The sequence below is a fragment of the Leopardus geoffroyi genome, chromosome A2 (assembly GCF_018350155.1).
Source record: "Leopardus geoffroyi isolate Oge1 chromosome A2, O.geoffroyi_Oge1_pat1.0, whole genome shotgun sequence".
NCBI classification, from domain to species: domain Eukaryota; kingdom Metazoa; phylum Chordata; class Mammalia; order Carnivora; family Felidae; genus Leopardus; species Leopardus geoffroyi.
In genome coordinates this window covers 87,796,522-87,809,080 of record NC_059331.1, presented here as the reverse complement: position 1 = coordinate 87,809,080, position 12,559 = coordinate 87,796,522, and the positions used below count along the sequence as shown (strand labels likewise).

At 39.1% G+C, this 12,559-nt stretch overlaps 1 protein-coding gene across 9 annotated transcripts in view; it reads left to right on the top strand.

Moving 5' to 3' along the window:
• The window catches only part of PCLO (piccolo presynaptic cytomatrix protein), a 419,978-nt gene that overhangs the window by 6,437 nt on the left and 400,982 nt on the right, over nt 1-12,559 (top strand). For all 9 annotated transcript variants that reach the window (XR_006716260.1, XM_045494642.1, XM_045494638.1 and 6 more), the window contains exon 2: nt 29-1,796. Coding sequence is in view for 8 of the 9 variants with exons in the window: in XM_045494642.1 (XP_045350598.1) it covers nt 29-1,796 (1,768 nt within the window). In the remaining variant the exon portion in view is untranslated. The remainder of the gene's footprint in view (nt 1-28; nt 1,797-12,559) is intronic.

The window sequence follows — 12,559 nt, the reverse complement described above, 5'->3', positions numbered from 1 at the left end:
TTTACTTCTTTTTGTTTCACTCTTCTAGGAAACAAGAGTTGGATAGTAGTCATCCTCCAAAACAATCAGGGAAACCGCCGGACCCAGGGCGTTCAGCTCCGCCTGGTCTCAGTAAGAGTAGAACTACAGACACTTTGAGGTCAGAGCAGAAGTTGCCTGGAAGGAGTCCTTCCACTATTAGCTTGAAAGAATCAAAGTCCAGAACTGATCTGAAGGAAGAGCACAAGTCTAGTATGATGCCTGGCTTCCTCTCAGAGGTTAACCCTTTAAGTGCTGTCTCCTCGGTTGTAAATAAATTTAATCCTTTTGATTTGATATCAGACACTGATTCATCCCAGGAAGAAACTGCCAAGAAACAGAAAATGGCTCAGAAAGAACAAGGAAAACCCGAAGGAATCACAAAACCTCCACCACAACAGTCACCTAAGCCAGTTCCTAAGCAGCAAGGACCTGCGAGGGTCCCACTGCAGCAGGATGGCTCTCCCAGATCAGTATCTTCTCAGCAACCAGAGAAGATTAAATTACAACCTTCAGGGACAGGAAAGCCAATTGAGGGGCTTACCCAGGCTCCTCAGACAGACCAGGCACAATTGCCCCTTCAAAGAGATGCAACCAGGTCTCAGACAAAACAGTCAGACACACTAAGGGGAGAATCAGTTAAACCCTCTGTGCAAAGCCCATCCAAACCACCTATTCAGCAGGGAGGTCCTGGAAAACCTCCAGCCCAGCAGCCTGGACCTGAAAAACTTGCTACAGCACAGCCTGGGCCTGCAAAGCCCTTAGCTCAGCAAACAGGGCCAGCGAAGGCCCTAGCTCAACAGCTAGGGACAGCAAAGCCCCCAGCCCAGCCACCAGGGACAACAAAGCCTACTGCTCAGCAGCCTGGGCCAAAGTCTCCAGCTCAGCCTGTTGGGCCTGCGAAGCCTCAAACTCAACAGGCTGGGTCAGACAAACTTCCATCTCAGCAGCCAGGGCCAGCAAAGCCCCCAGCCCAGCAGCCAGGGACACCAAAATCTCCAGCTCACCAGCCTGGGTCACAGTCTCCAGCTCAGCCACCTGGGCCTACAAAGACTCCATCTCAGCAAGTTGGGGCAACAAAGTCTCTGGGTCAGCAGCCAGGGACAGGAAAAACTCCTGCTCAACAGCCCGGCCCGGCAAAGCCCCCACCTCAACAGCCCGGCCCGGCAAAGCCCCCTCCTCAGCAGCCTGTCCCGGCCAAGCCCCCTCCTCAGCAGCCTGGCCCGGCCAAGCCCCCTCCTCAGCAGCCTGGCCCGGCAAAGCCCCCTCCTCAGCAGCCTGGCCTGGCAAAGCCCCCTCCTCAGCAGCCTGGCCCGGCAAAGCCTCCTCCTCAGCAGCCTGGCCTGGCAAAGCCCCCTCCTCAGCAGCCTGGCCCGGTAAAGCCCCCTCCTCAGCAGCCTGGCCCGGCAAAGGCCCCTCCTCAGCAGCCCGGCCCGGCAAAGCCCCCACCTCAACAGCCAGGCCCGGCAAAGCCCCCTTCTCAGCAGTCCAGCCCGGCAAAGCCCCCACCTCAACAGCCAGGCCCGGCAAAGCCTTCAGCTCAGCCGTCTACAAAACCAGTAAGCCAAACAGAAGCTGGGAAACCTCCTCAGCCATCCACTGCTCCGTCTGCAGCCCAGACTCCAGGACAAGGCCTCCCTAAAACCATCTGTCCTCTTTGCAATACCACTGAACTTCTGTTGCATGTTCCAGAAAAGGCCAATTTTAACACATGCACTGAGTGTCAAACCACTGTGTGTAGCCTGTGTGGTTTTAATCCCAACCCTCATTTAACCGAGGTGAGTGTGTTTATTTATTGTGTTCATGCTCTTAAACCATTATCATTGCTTACACAAATGGTGTTTAGTTTATCACTGGTATGATAGGATGGCATTATTTTTCTCTTGTCCTTTCTTTCTCCCTCTCCTTCCTTCCTTTCTCTTTTTCTTCTCTAATTGTAAATTTAGAAAAAAAAAAAAAAAGTTTTAAGCCATTTTCTCCAATAAGAAGCCCAAAATGCTGCCACAATTTCTGATAACTTTGGCATATAAAGTCGAAATGAAATCAAAGATGCTGAGCATATACTCATTGCACTCTGTAAGATCCACACTATTTATTATTACTTACCATACAGTGATAATTACTTTAACTTTTAAATTCATACTCCTGCCTTCCAAAATTATGGTACTTTTAAATGGGATCATTTCTGTGCTGCGAAAAAAGTGAACCATGTTTTCCCATTATAAATACAATTTTAAACATTTTTTTTAATGTTTATTTTTGAGAGAGGGACAGAGCATGAGTGGGGGAGGGACAGAGAGACAGGGAGACACAGAATCTGAAACAGGCTCCAGGCTCTGAGCTGTCAGCATAGAACCTGATGTGGGGCTTGAACTCAAGCCGTGAGATCATGAACTGAGCTGAAGTCAGACATGTAACTGACTTAGCCACCCAGGAGCCCCATAAAAACAATTTTAATATAAAATTAAGTACACTTTTCCAAACTATACCTCTCCTTTTCCTGCCAGTGATTTTGATATACCTTATGAAGTAATATTTCACTTATTATTTGAGAGTCATTAATAACAGCATAAGTCAGTTTGTAAAATGAAGAAGTCATAAGAGCAGGTTCAACATTGATGGGTGTATTCTCAGAAGGATCATATTTTATATTTTTAAGTCTTTGGGTATGCCTTCCTGACTATCAAATCATAAAGGGGCCAGTAGTGACAAATGATTGTTCATCATTGTTTACTCTGATTGAGGACAGAAAGATAATTCTCAAGAATTCAGTTAATGTTAACCTAGCACTTAAAGGCCCTGGATAAAATCAGATTTTGATAGGTGGAGATTTGGGGACATTCAAAGAGAAGGGACAAAAGCCCCAAACAGCAACAAACAAACACAAAACAAACAAAACACAAAACAGCAACAACAAAAAACCACTCAGAAATTCTCTGGAGTTAAGAAATAATACAGGGAAGGTGACATAATGAGATAAGTGAGAACAGAGAGGCCAGAAGAATACATTTTTAAAAGAAATCTGGTGGCTCCCACCCGACGAGAAGGTGCAGAAATCACTTAGTTTGTCTGGAGGACAGCTGTTAGTGGCTTATGTGTACATTATGTCTGCGAACAGCCCAGGAAGGAGCTGACAGCAGGCGATGAAGGATTGTGTGATTTAAATATCCCCGAGAGAGAAAACTTGTGTACCCTTGTTATAAATGAAGTCTATGTTACAATAATAACAACATTGATGATCATTGGTAGCTGTTAGATTAGTTGGGATGTTTGCTGCCAAGGAGAGAGAAAAATGATGTAAATTAAAAATGTGCCAACTTCTGGTTTTTTTCTAAAGTATCATTTGCTCTTCTTATCCCAAAGTCATATTGACTACCTCAACTTTCCAGATAAGCCATTAAAAAATTTTTTTTTATACATTTATTTATTTTTGAGAGACAGAGACAGAGCACAAGTGGGGGAGGGGCAGAGAGAATAAGACACCGAATCCAAAGCAGGCTCCAGGCTCTGACCTGTCAGCACAAAGCCAAATGCGGGGCTCATAGATCATGACCTGAACCGAAGTTGGACACCCAACCGACTGAGCCACCCAGGCACCCCCAGATAGGCCATTTTTATTTATTTATTTTTAAAAAAAAATTTTTTTTTTCAACGTTTATTTATTTTTGGGACAGAGACAGAGCATGAACGGGGGAGGGGCAGAGAGAGAGGGAGACACAGAATCGGAAACAGGCTCCAGGCTCTGAGCCATCAGCCCCAGAGCCCGACGCGGGGCTCGAACTCACGGACCGCGAGATCGTGACCTGGCTGAAGTCGGACGCTTAACCGACTGTGCCACCCAGGCGCCCCCCAGATAGGCCATTTTTAATGATAACATTGCAGTTAATAAGAACATGCTGCTTTCAAATTATAGCAGAAATTGGATTATAAGAAGTTTGTTTATATGTTGGTAGCTTTTAAAATTTTAATGATCTCTTTCTGCTCGTACTATATGACATTGATAGGAATATACAGTAATAATGACTTAAAGCAATGGATGATCGTTTCATAAAATGTCATTTGCCAATTTATAAAGCAGAAACATGCAGTTGGACTTTGAAGCCACGTATATTATTTGAGTACCTGTTATATGGAAGACATTTTAATATAGGTTTGGCAGGATATAAAGATAACTAAAACATAAGGCTGATCATAACAGAATCAGAGTATTAGGTTAGATAATATATGCATAAGGAAACGTAATATGTGGTCACATGATAAGAGCAATGAGAGATGAACAAATACTGTGGAATAGGAAGCGTCATTTCTAGTGAGTGAGATTAAGGAAAGCTTCATGGAGAAAATGGCATTTGAGCTAGGTTTGTAAAGATGGATACTATTCCAACAGATAAAGGACGTGAAAGGGGGTGATAATTTGGTCCAAGACCTAGAGCCAGAAAAATTTACGGTGTATTTAAGGAATCAGAGGTAAATCTAGGTTGGCTGACGTGGTGGGGGAAAATAGACAATGAGATTGGAGAGAAGTTGAAGTCAGATTTTGGCCTTCAACGTTTAGCAGGTGGTGATGAACATGCTGCTTTACGAAACTTACTTGATTAATGTAGTCATACATTTGATCATTCATTCATTTTAGAAGTTTGTATCAAATGCTTCTTGTGAAGCACCAATGAGTGCTGTGATGGAATCAAGTATTCACTGGATATGGAGTCTTTCTTCCAGGAAATAAAATAGGGGAAATAAAAGTGGATATAAAAAAGAAAAATATGTATATGAAAAGTAACTTTGTGTCGGGCTTTACATTTAACATAGTTCTTTCCTACTGGTTTAATCAAACTTAAATTTCCAAAAAATTCCATGGGCATATATTATCTGTACTATAGTTTTCTCTTTTCTAATAGTGAGAAAACTAGTGTTCAAGTGGTTACTGTGGTTACTTGTTAGGATCTTCATGGCAGTAAATAACCAAGCAGAATTCAAACCGAATCTCCTGATTCCCAGTATATTTATTTATGGTAGAAGCAGAGATAAAGTGCTATGAGGTCAGAAGAAGAAAACATCACTATCAGTCGTGGGGGTGGGGTGAGGTTTGGGTATCATAATGATCTTTATGAAAACAGAAGAATTTGAGTTGGAAATGTGAAGAATAGCAGGAATATAGACACTTATAAAAGGAGTTGGGACTATGAGGGCAGGTCTACCTCACTAGCTCATTAAAGGAACGCATTCCCATTATTGTTGAGATGAACTTGGGCAAATCATTTAAACTTTCTGTAGCAAGGATGCCATTTGAAAAATGAATATAATAATCTATTCTGTGCCCAATACATTGGATTATTAGGATTATCTGAACATTTGTATGATAAGGTATTTTTAAATGCATTAAGTGCTTTTAAAGTTACAATATAATGCAATGTGGATAAGATTTAACTTTCAAAGTGTACTCTCACCTTTTTTTTTTATACTTGGATACAATATCATAAGTTGTTGGGTTCTGAGGTAGCAATCAAGAGCCATTTGATTATTTGATTTATCTTGACATTTCTTTCAACTTTATTTTTCCCCCATAAGTAAAAATGTCATCTGAGTTCTAATTCTAAACTCTTAATTTTTTTTTAATGTTTATTTTTATTTTTGAGAGAGAGAGAGAGAGAGAGTCAGAGAAAGAGGGAGACACAGAATCCGAAGCAGGCTCTAGGCTCCTAGCTGTCAGCACAGAGCCTGACATGGGGCTCAGACCCACGAACCATGATATCATTAACCTGAGCTGAAGTCGGACACTTAACCGACTGAGCTACTCATTCTGAACTCTTTTAAGAAGGCATCTTTCCTAATTCTGTCCACCAAATGGACAGTTCCTCACTCCTGAATTATCAAGGGGGTCAGAGTTGAGAAATTAGACCTCTGGAGAGAGGCTGGGAGCTTCTATTTCAAGAGATAATAAGATAGATGAAATTTTGGGAACAATCACCATTTCTGAGCTGTTCTAAGGATCCATGAGGAAGTGAACTTTTCTGCATCTTCTGAAGAGGATGTAGTGCTCTGGGTCACATTGCCCTCAAATATTCAGACTGAGTAGACAGTTTTTCTATGTAGGACAGGGACAGAGGCAGGATGTTCTTTAATTTACATTGATTTACTATTTTCAAGTTTTTGTATGCAAGTAACTCTCAGTATTATTACTTTTGTAGTCTGTGGATTAAATAGAATACTGCTGTCTTGTATCACTTCTTGAAAAGACTAGGAGGATTTCTCCGATATTTTTCATTACCAATGTATCAGAATTATGACAATATGTGCTTATGAACATCCTGGCTCTTAAATGGATACTGATCTGGGGAGGAAGGACTGGAGAGGTATCATCACTCTGACAGCAAGCTTTAGGGAACGGGATTTGACTTCCTTAACTAGACTTGTGAGCTTTCTCCTACTCCTGTCATACACACACACACACACACACACACACACACACACCTTAGCTCAAATATCTATGTGAAGAGGATGGTATTTAAATCATCCACTCTGGTGACTGTCAGAATGTGTGCTGCTCCAAATAAATGTTAAGAATCTACTGGCTCTAAGCCTAAACTTTTGATGCCAAGAGGAGTTTATAGCTATCTTTTCTTACCAGTCCATTAATGGAATAAACCTCAACAATGCAGGCTCTCTCTTTGGGCTTCCTTTCTGACACAGAAACTGAACATTTGCATTCTACATAGCAACAAAAGCACTTTTTCTCGTTGTTTTTATTGTTCATATACTAGATATCTTTTGATACATAGCCTGGGGCAAGATTTAGGGAGAAATTTAAAGACTTGTCCCTCGTGTCTGAAAATTCTCCTGGCTCTTGTCAAATTTTGTAATCTATGAAATGCCTTGTCATTTTTCAGTATGTTGATAATGAACCAAATGTTAGTTAAGGTGCTTTTTTTGGTCATATTTATTTTTGATCATAATGGACCATAGATTAATCAGCCTCTTGGATGATACCAGGTATTTTATTGAACAAAAACATGGCCATATTTCCAGAGCTAAAAAACAAAACAAAAGCAAAACAAAAAACAAAAAATCCCCAAAACAAACACACCTAGACCTGCATATAAATTCCCTCCATTTACTAAAGCAAAACAAAACAAAAAATGGTGCAAGTTCTTTAGGTTGGCAAAATGACTTAACTGGACACCTCTTTGAGGTGGATAGGATGGCTGCATCTTCTGTTACTGGTGAGAGAAACCAAGGGCGGAAATGTGGAAAATGTGTTAAGAACTAGTGGGAAGGAGTAGAGCTCTGCCAAATGTCAGGAGGCTGGAGCCTGTGGAGAAAGAAAACCTGTTAAGAGCTTCCTGATGGTAGAGTAGCTGGCAGAATGTTTAGAAAAGGGGATATTCTCCTCTTAGTTGCTTGCCGATTTAGCACAGAGGTCTTCTCACCTCAAGTTCTAAGTAAAGTCGACAAAACAGTTCCTCTTAAAAAGGAAGACTGGGCACACGTAAGTTCGCTTCCTATCTCCAAAGGTCTCACTTTTTAAAAGGTCTTTCCAGAAGTTAGGAAAGACCACCAGCAGTATAAGTTGGCATGTTGAATTTCTAGAAGATAGAAAATGGGAAGATGATGACAGAAAAAGAACCAAGGAAACTATCAAACAAGTGGCTTCCTCAGGGAAGCTCTCTGAGCTCTAAGCTAGGAATGAACAAATAAAGAAAGCAGTGATGGGCTATGGGTAGTGATCAAACAACAAATTAAAGAATTGCAGTAGGAACAAATATGACTAGTGGACTCTTTCCTAATCTCCAATGGGAAGACGGTAGGGAGAGTCTTTATTTTTCTTGCCCTCGAGCCAAAGCCAAAGAATTCTCCAAATGAAGGGATGAGCTGCCTAATGGCCCCTCATGAGAAAACTAGGGACTTTGGAAGAGAATTAGAAGTAATGCCATTCTTGCACAATGGAATAATTTAAAGGCGAAAACAAATAAAACATTACTCAACTGTGAGTCAACCACTCTGATCTGTTAGTGTCCTGTAAAGCTGTCCTTACTTGAACACTGACCCTCTGTTGTCCCATATCCTCTCCTTTAAAGGAGAGGATGAATGGAGAGGCAGAACTGTCCACGAACACAGAGAAACCTCTGATGATTACCTAGTAAATAATGGAGACATTCACTGTAAATGACAAGCTTGAAGAAACTTAACTTGACATTTTAGCAATGATACCACATGAAGGACACAGGTGAAACAGTGAAAAACAAAACAAAAGAAAAAACACGTGACCTCCTAGGAGAGCATTCATTCGGGACATATAAACAACTTACAAAAATTCTTACTGTTCTTAAGAACTGTTTAAGAGAATATTCCATAAATAATTAGCACGCTCAAATTTCTTTGGGCCCACTTGATGGTCTGGAAAAGGCCTAAGATTTTTCCAGATTGTAGAGCAATTTAAAAAATTAGGCAACTACTTACCGAACCCTTACTGTGTTTCAGGCACCATTCTAGACTTTGGGCATCTAAGAGTGAACACAGTACACAGAAATTCTCTCCTCATGCAGTGTGTATTCTACTAAGAGTGATAAACACATAAAATATATAGTGTGACAGCTGGTGATAAATGTTATTGAGAGAAATGAAGTAGCAGAAGGTTATAGCCTGGACCATGGGTGGGAGGGGTTGGGTGGTGAGAGTTCCCTCATTCCCATTGAAGGATTAGAGGCTTGAAACTGATAGATAACTTGGGAATCTGGTATTTTTAATAGTGACTAAAGGTTTAATTTGTGTATATAGTTGTAGCGAAAGCTTGGATTTTGGAATGGTTAAGGAAGGAAAGAGTGGGGAATGCACCTAGGAAGGTATAGAACTCTGAGATTTTCCTCTTTACTACTTCCTGTAGTAATATAGAGACTGGAGAATGGGCATTTTATCTCCGGTGTGGGGCTGTTTCTGGATGCCTGCCAATGGAGTTGTAGACATTTTGGGGAGGTGGTTATTTATAACCCTGAGGGATCTGGGGCCCTAAGAGAAATACTAAAAATCATGGAGAGTGTATCAAAGAATTCTAATAGGAGTTACAGAAAGAAAGAATCAAGATGGTGGAGATAAGCTCCAGAAGAAATTTCTCTGAGGTAAAGAAAGATTGAAGTCTTCAGATTGTAAAGGCCTACCCACTGGCCATGCAAAATTAATAAAATGACTGATAGGTGTATCCTGGTAAAATATCAGATTTCCAAAGATAAGGAGAAAACTGGAAAGGCTTCCACAGAGAAAAATGATATCATCTACAAAAAAAGGATGAGAAATCAAACAGCTACAATCCTCATAATCAGCATAGAAGACAGTAGATAGGGAGCACTTTCTTTAAGTTTCTAGATAGGATGATAAGATGAATTCTGTACCTCGGCAAGATATCGGGAGAGAGTGTGAGGGCGCTTAAGAATGTGTTAACACATGAAAGAATGCAGGCAAGTTATCACCTCTCTGTCTATATGTACATGTGTACCTATCTATACATCATAATCAGTAGAGGAAGTTCTTTTATTAAAATGGAAAATAAAAAGAATGGATGGAAAATGTAATTACAAAACGGTGGTAGAATGTGAGATGATATTACATGATACAGAAATCAAACTGAAAAAGTTATGCCTTATTTTATTGTGCGTTAAAAATACATAGTTCATTAAACATAATTTCTTGGAGATTGCTTAAGACAGTCCTAAAGTAGTGGTAATATAAGGTTGTCTTGAAGAACTGTAGCTTCTGTAGTAAGGTAAAAATTCATAATATTTTAAATTTATAGATCAAAACTTATTTGATACTATAATGGCAACCACAAGAAAAAATCAAAGCAAAACTTAACACTGATTCTGGAGAGTTAGGCTTGGTGGTAGAGAGAGAAGGTTTACCTTTAATGTCATACCTTTTTTGTACTTTTTTTTTTAACCTTGTAAATTCATGTTACAATTAACACTTAAAAAAACCCTCATTCATCAAATGATTGGTGGAACAATTTATATGATGTGTCAGAATGAATAAAGGGTTTAGATTCTTGATTTTTACATCTTCAGCGTGAGCATTTTACTAGATGAAGTGCCAGGAATTTTGGGTTCTAAATAACAATGGTGACCTGAAGGGCCTTATGCCTGTAATGGGAAATTTGGTCAGTTTTTAATACATTCTTAATCACAGCCGTGTATGCTTTAACTGACGCTGTTTTGTTGTTGTTGTTTGTTCATTTGTTTTATTTTGAGAAAGAGAGGGAGAGAGAGAAAGAATCTTAAGCAGGTTCCATGGTCAGCACAGAGCCTGACATGGGGTTTGATCTCATGATGGTGAGATCATGACTTGAGCTGAAATCAAGAGTTGGAGGCTTCACCAATTGAGCCACCCAGGTGCCTGTAACTGACAGCATTTTTACGTGAATCCAGTGATAAGTAGATGCTGTTGATGCTAAATACAAGGTTCTCATATTCTGAAGTTAAAGGACTTTTTTTTTTTTTTTTGCTATTCTCTGACAATCCATATCGTATCATTAATAGGATTTAAGTAAAGGATATCTTGATTTTAACAGAATTTATCTTCCTTTAAAATAGTTTTCTAATGAATTTAAATGAATACAAATACCCAGTTAATCATTTAAAGCTCTATATTACTTAAATATGTCTACAGACACCATATTTATTTAGCTCTCATTTTTTGATATGCTTCAATTTGCAACGTCTTTCTCATGACTTGGATGTTCCCTGTATAAAATAAATATTTCTCATGCTCTATCCATTAAGTTTAGTCATTAGCATCAAAGCCTTTTTTTGTTTTTTTCATTTTCAGCTCTTAAATGACTAGATGTTTCAGGTGACTTTCTGCCTATCCAGCTTTTGGCTTTGATAATATCTACTAAGGCTGTTGTTACATATTATTGCCCTGGTATGATGATATACATAACTTGGTAAGGACAGATGTTCTGTTGTGAAAGCAGATATCCACACCTACACAAAATCATTTACTGGATCAGTAAACTTAATAAAGTGCTGGGTTAACTTGCTCATTGTTCACATCCCTTGAGAAAACATATCTAACACTTGCCCCCCTTCCATATCTTAATTAGCTTAGATTAAAATGAGCTCTTCCTTGCAAATATGTCAAAGATAGTACCTTGAAGATAAAGATGTAAATAGTCTGGTAGAAGTTTATAATTATTTTCCTTAAAGTAGTGCCCACATCAAGTGCATCAGTAAGGCATCAGAAGATCTGGGATGTCCTCCTAGCTTTGCCCCTCACACGTACGTATTTTTGCTGATATTCCTCTGAATTTACTTTGAAGTTGTTCTAGTTACCTTTGATAAAGGAGCAACAGCTTTCCCATAAACAGTGCTTCTTGCCTTTTTCTTCCTTTAGTAAAAAAGGGAGATAGGTCTTTGGTCACAGAAAGGAGAGATCTTAGTTTGAACACTATGCATTTCAGACTGTGCACTAGGATCTCTATATGACTTTTGTCATTTAATGCTCTTTTAATAAGGTGGTATTCACATTTTAAAGGTGAGTAAAGAGAGTAAAGCAATCAGAACTCATATTGTAAAGTCATTTGAAATCTTCAGTGTTTCTTTATAAATTAACATCAGATGGCCCTTTGGAAAACTGGAAGCAGTATGGGATTTTAGACTTGAAAAGTGTGCATATGAACCCTAGCTCGGCTGCTTACTTGATGTATGGTTTGATCAGGCCATTCTATTTTTCTGAAGATTTAGTTTTCTTAGATCTAAAAATATTCATAAAGTAAAAAAATCACATTTGGCAATATAAGTGGAAGTGCTTTGAAATCGAAACTAGTAGATAAACATTTTTTTATTATCATCATTATTGTGAATCTTTATAAAAATTCTGAAAGGTAAGTAGGGATAGTGTCATCATTGTTAACTCCATTTGTCAGTGATAAAATGAAGTTAGGGACTTGAGGTGACTTATACGGTCACAAAATTACTTAGTAGTGAATCCCATACAAGAACTTAGATCTGCTGACCCCAAATTTAGCATCATTTTTTATAAGAGACCATGTTCTCTTTAAATAGACCACTCCTTAAATTTGTAGGTTAAAGAAAGAATGTGTGCATGTGTGTAAATTTTACATATTCTTAAAGTTAAAAAAAAAAATTACTTGGCGGCAGTTTATTTTTGGAATTTAGTGTAAACAAAACGGAGGTCCAAGAACAGTGGTTTTATACCTTCCTACTCACTGTTGCTCAAACCAGAGCTTTATACTGCTGAGTTCTTTTTGTTCTTTAAGAAAACTGTGAGCTCTACTCTTCGCTAGCCACTCTGTTAGATTTTGAAAATATAGATGATGAAGTTGATAACTTTTTTTCAGTGTGAAGAATTGAACTCAGAGTCTAAAAGGAGGGGTGATAATTTAGCAAGTGAGGATGGAAACTTGTTTGTAGAATAGAATATAATGAAGTTTATATAGATAAGATCCAGTCTCACCTGAATATAAAATAATTAACCACTTTTTCTATGTTTTTCTTTAATCAAAAATACAGATTTTAAAAATCAGTTGTAAAAC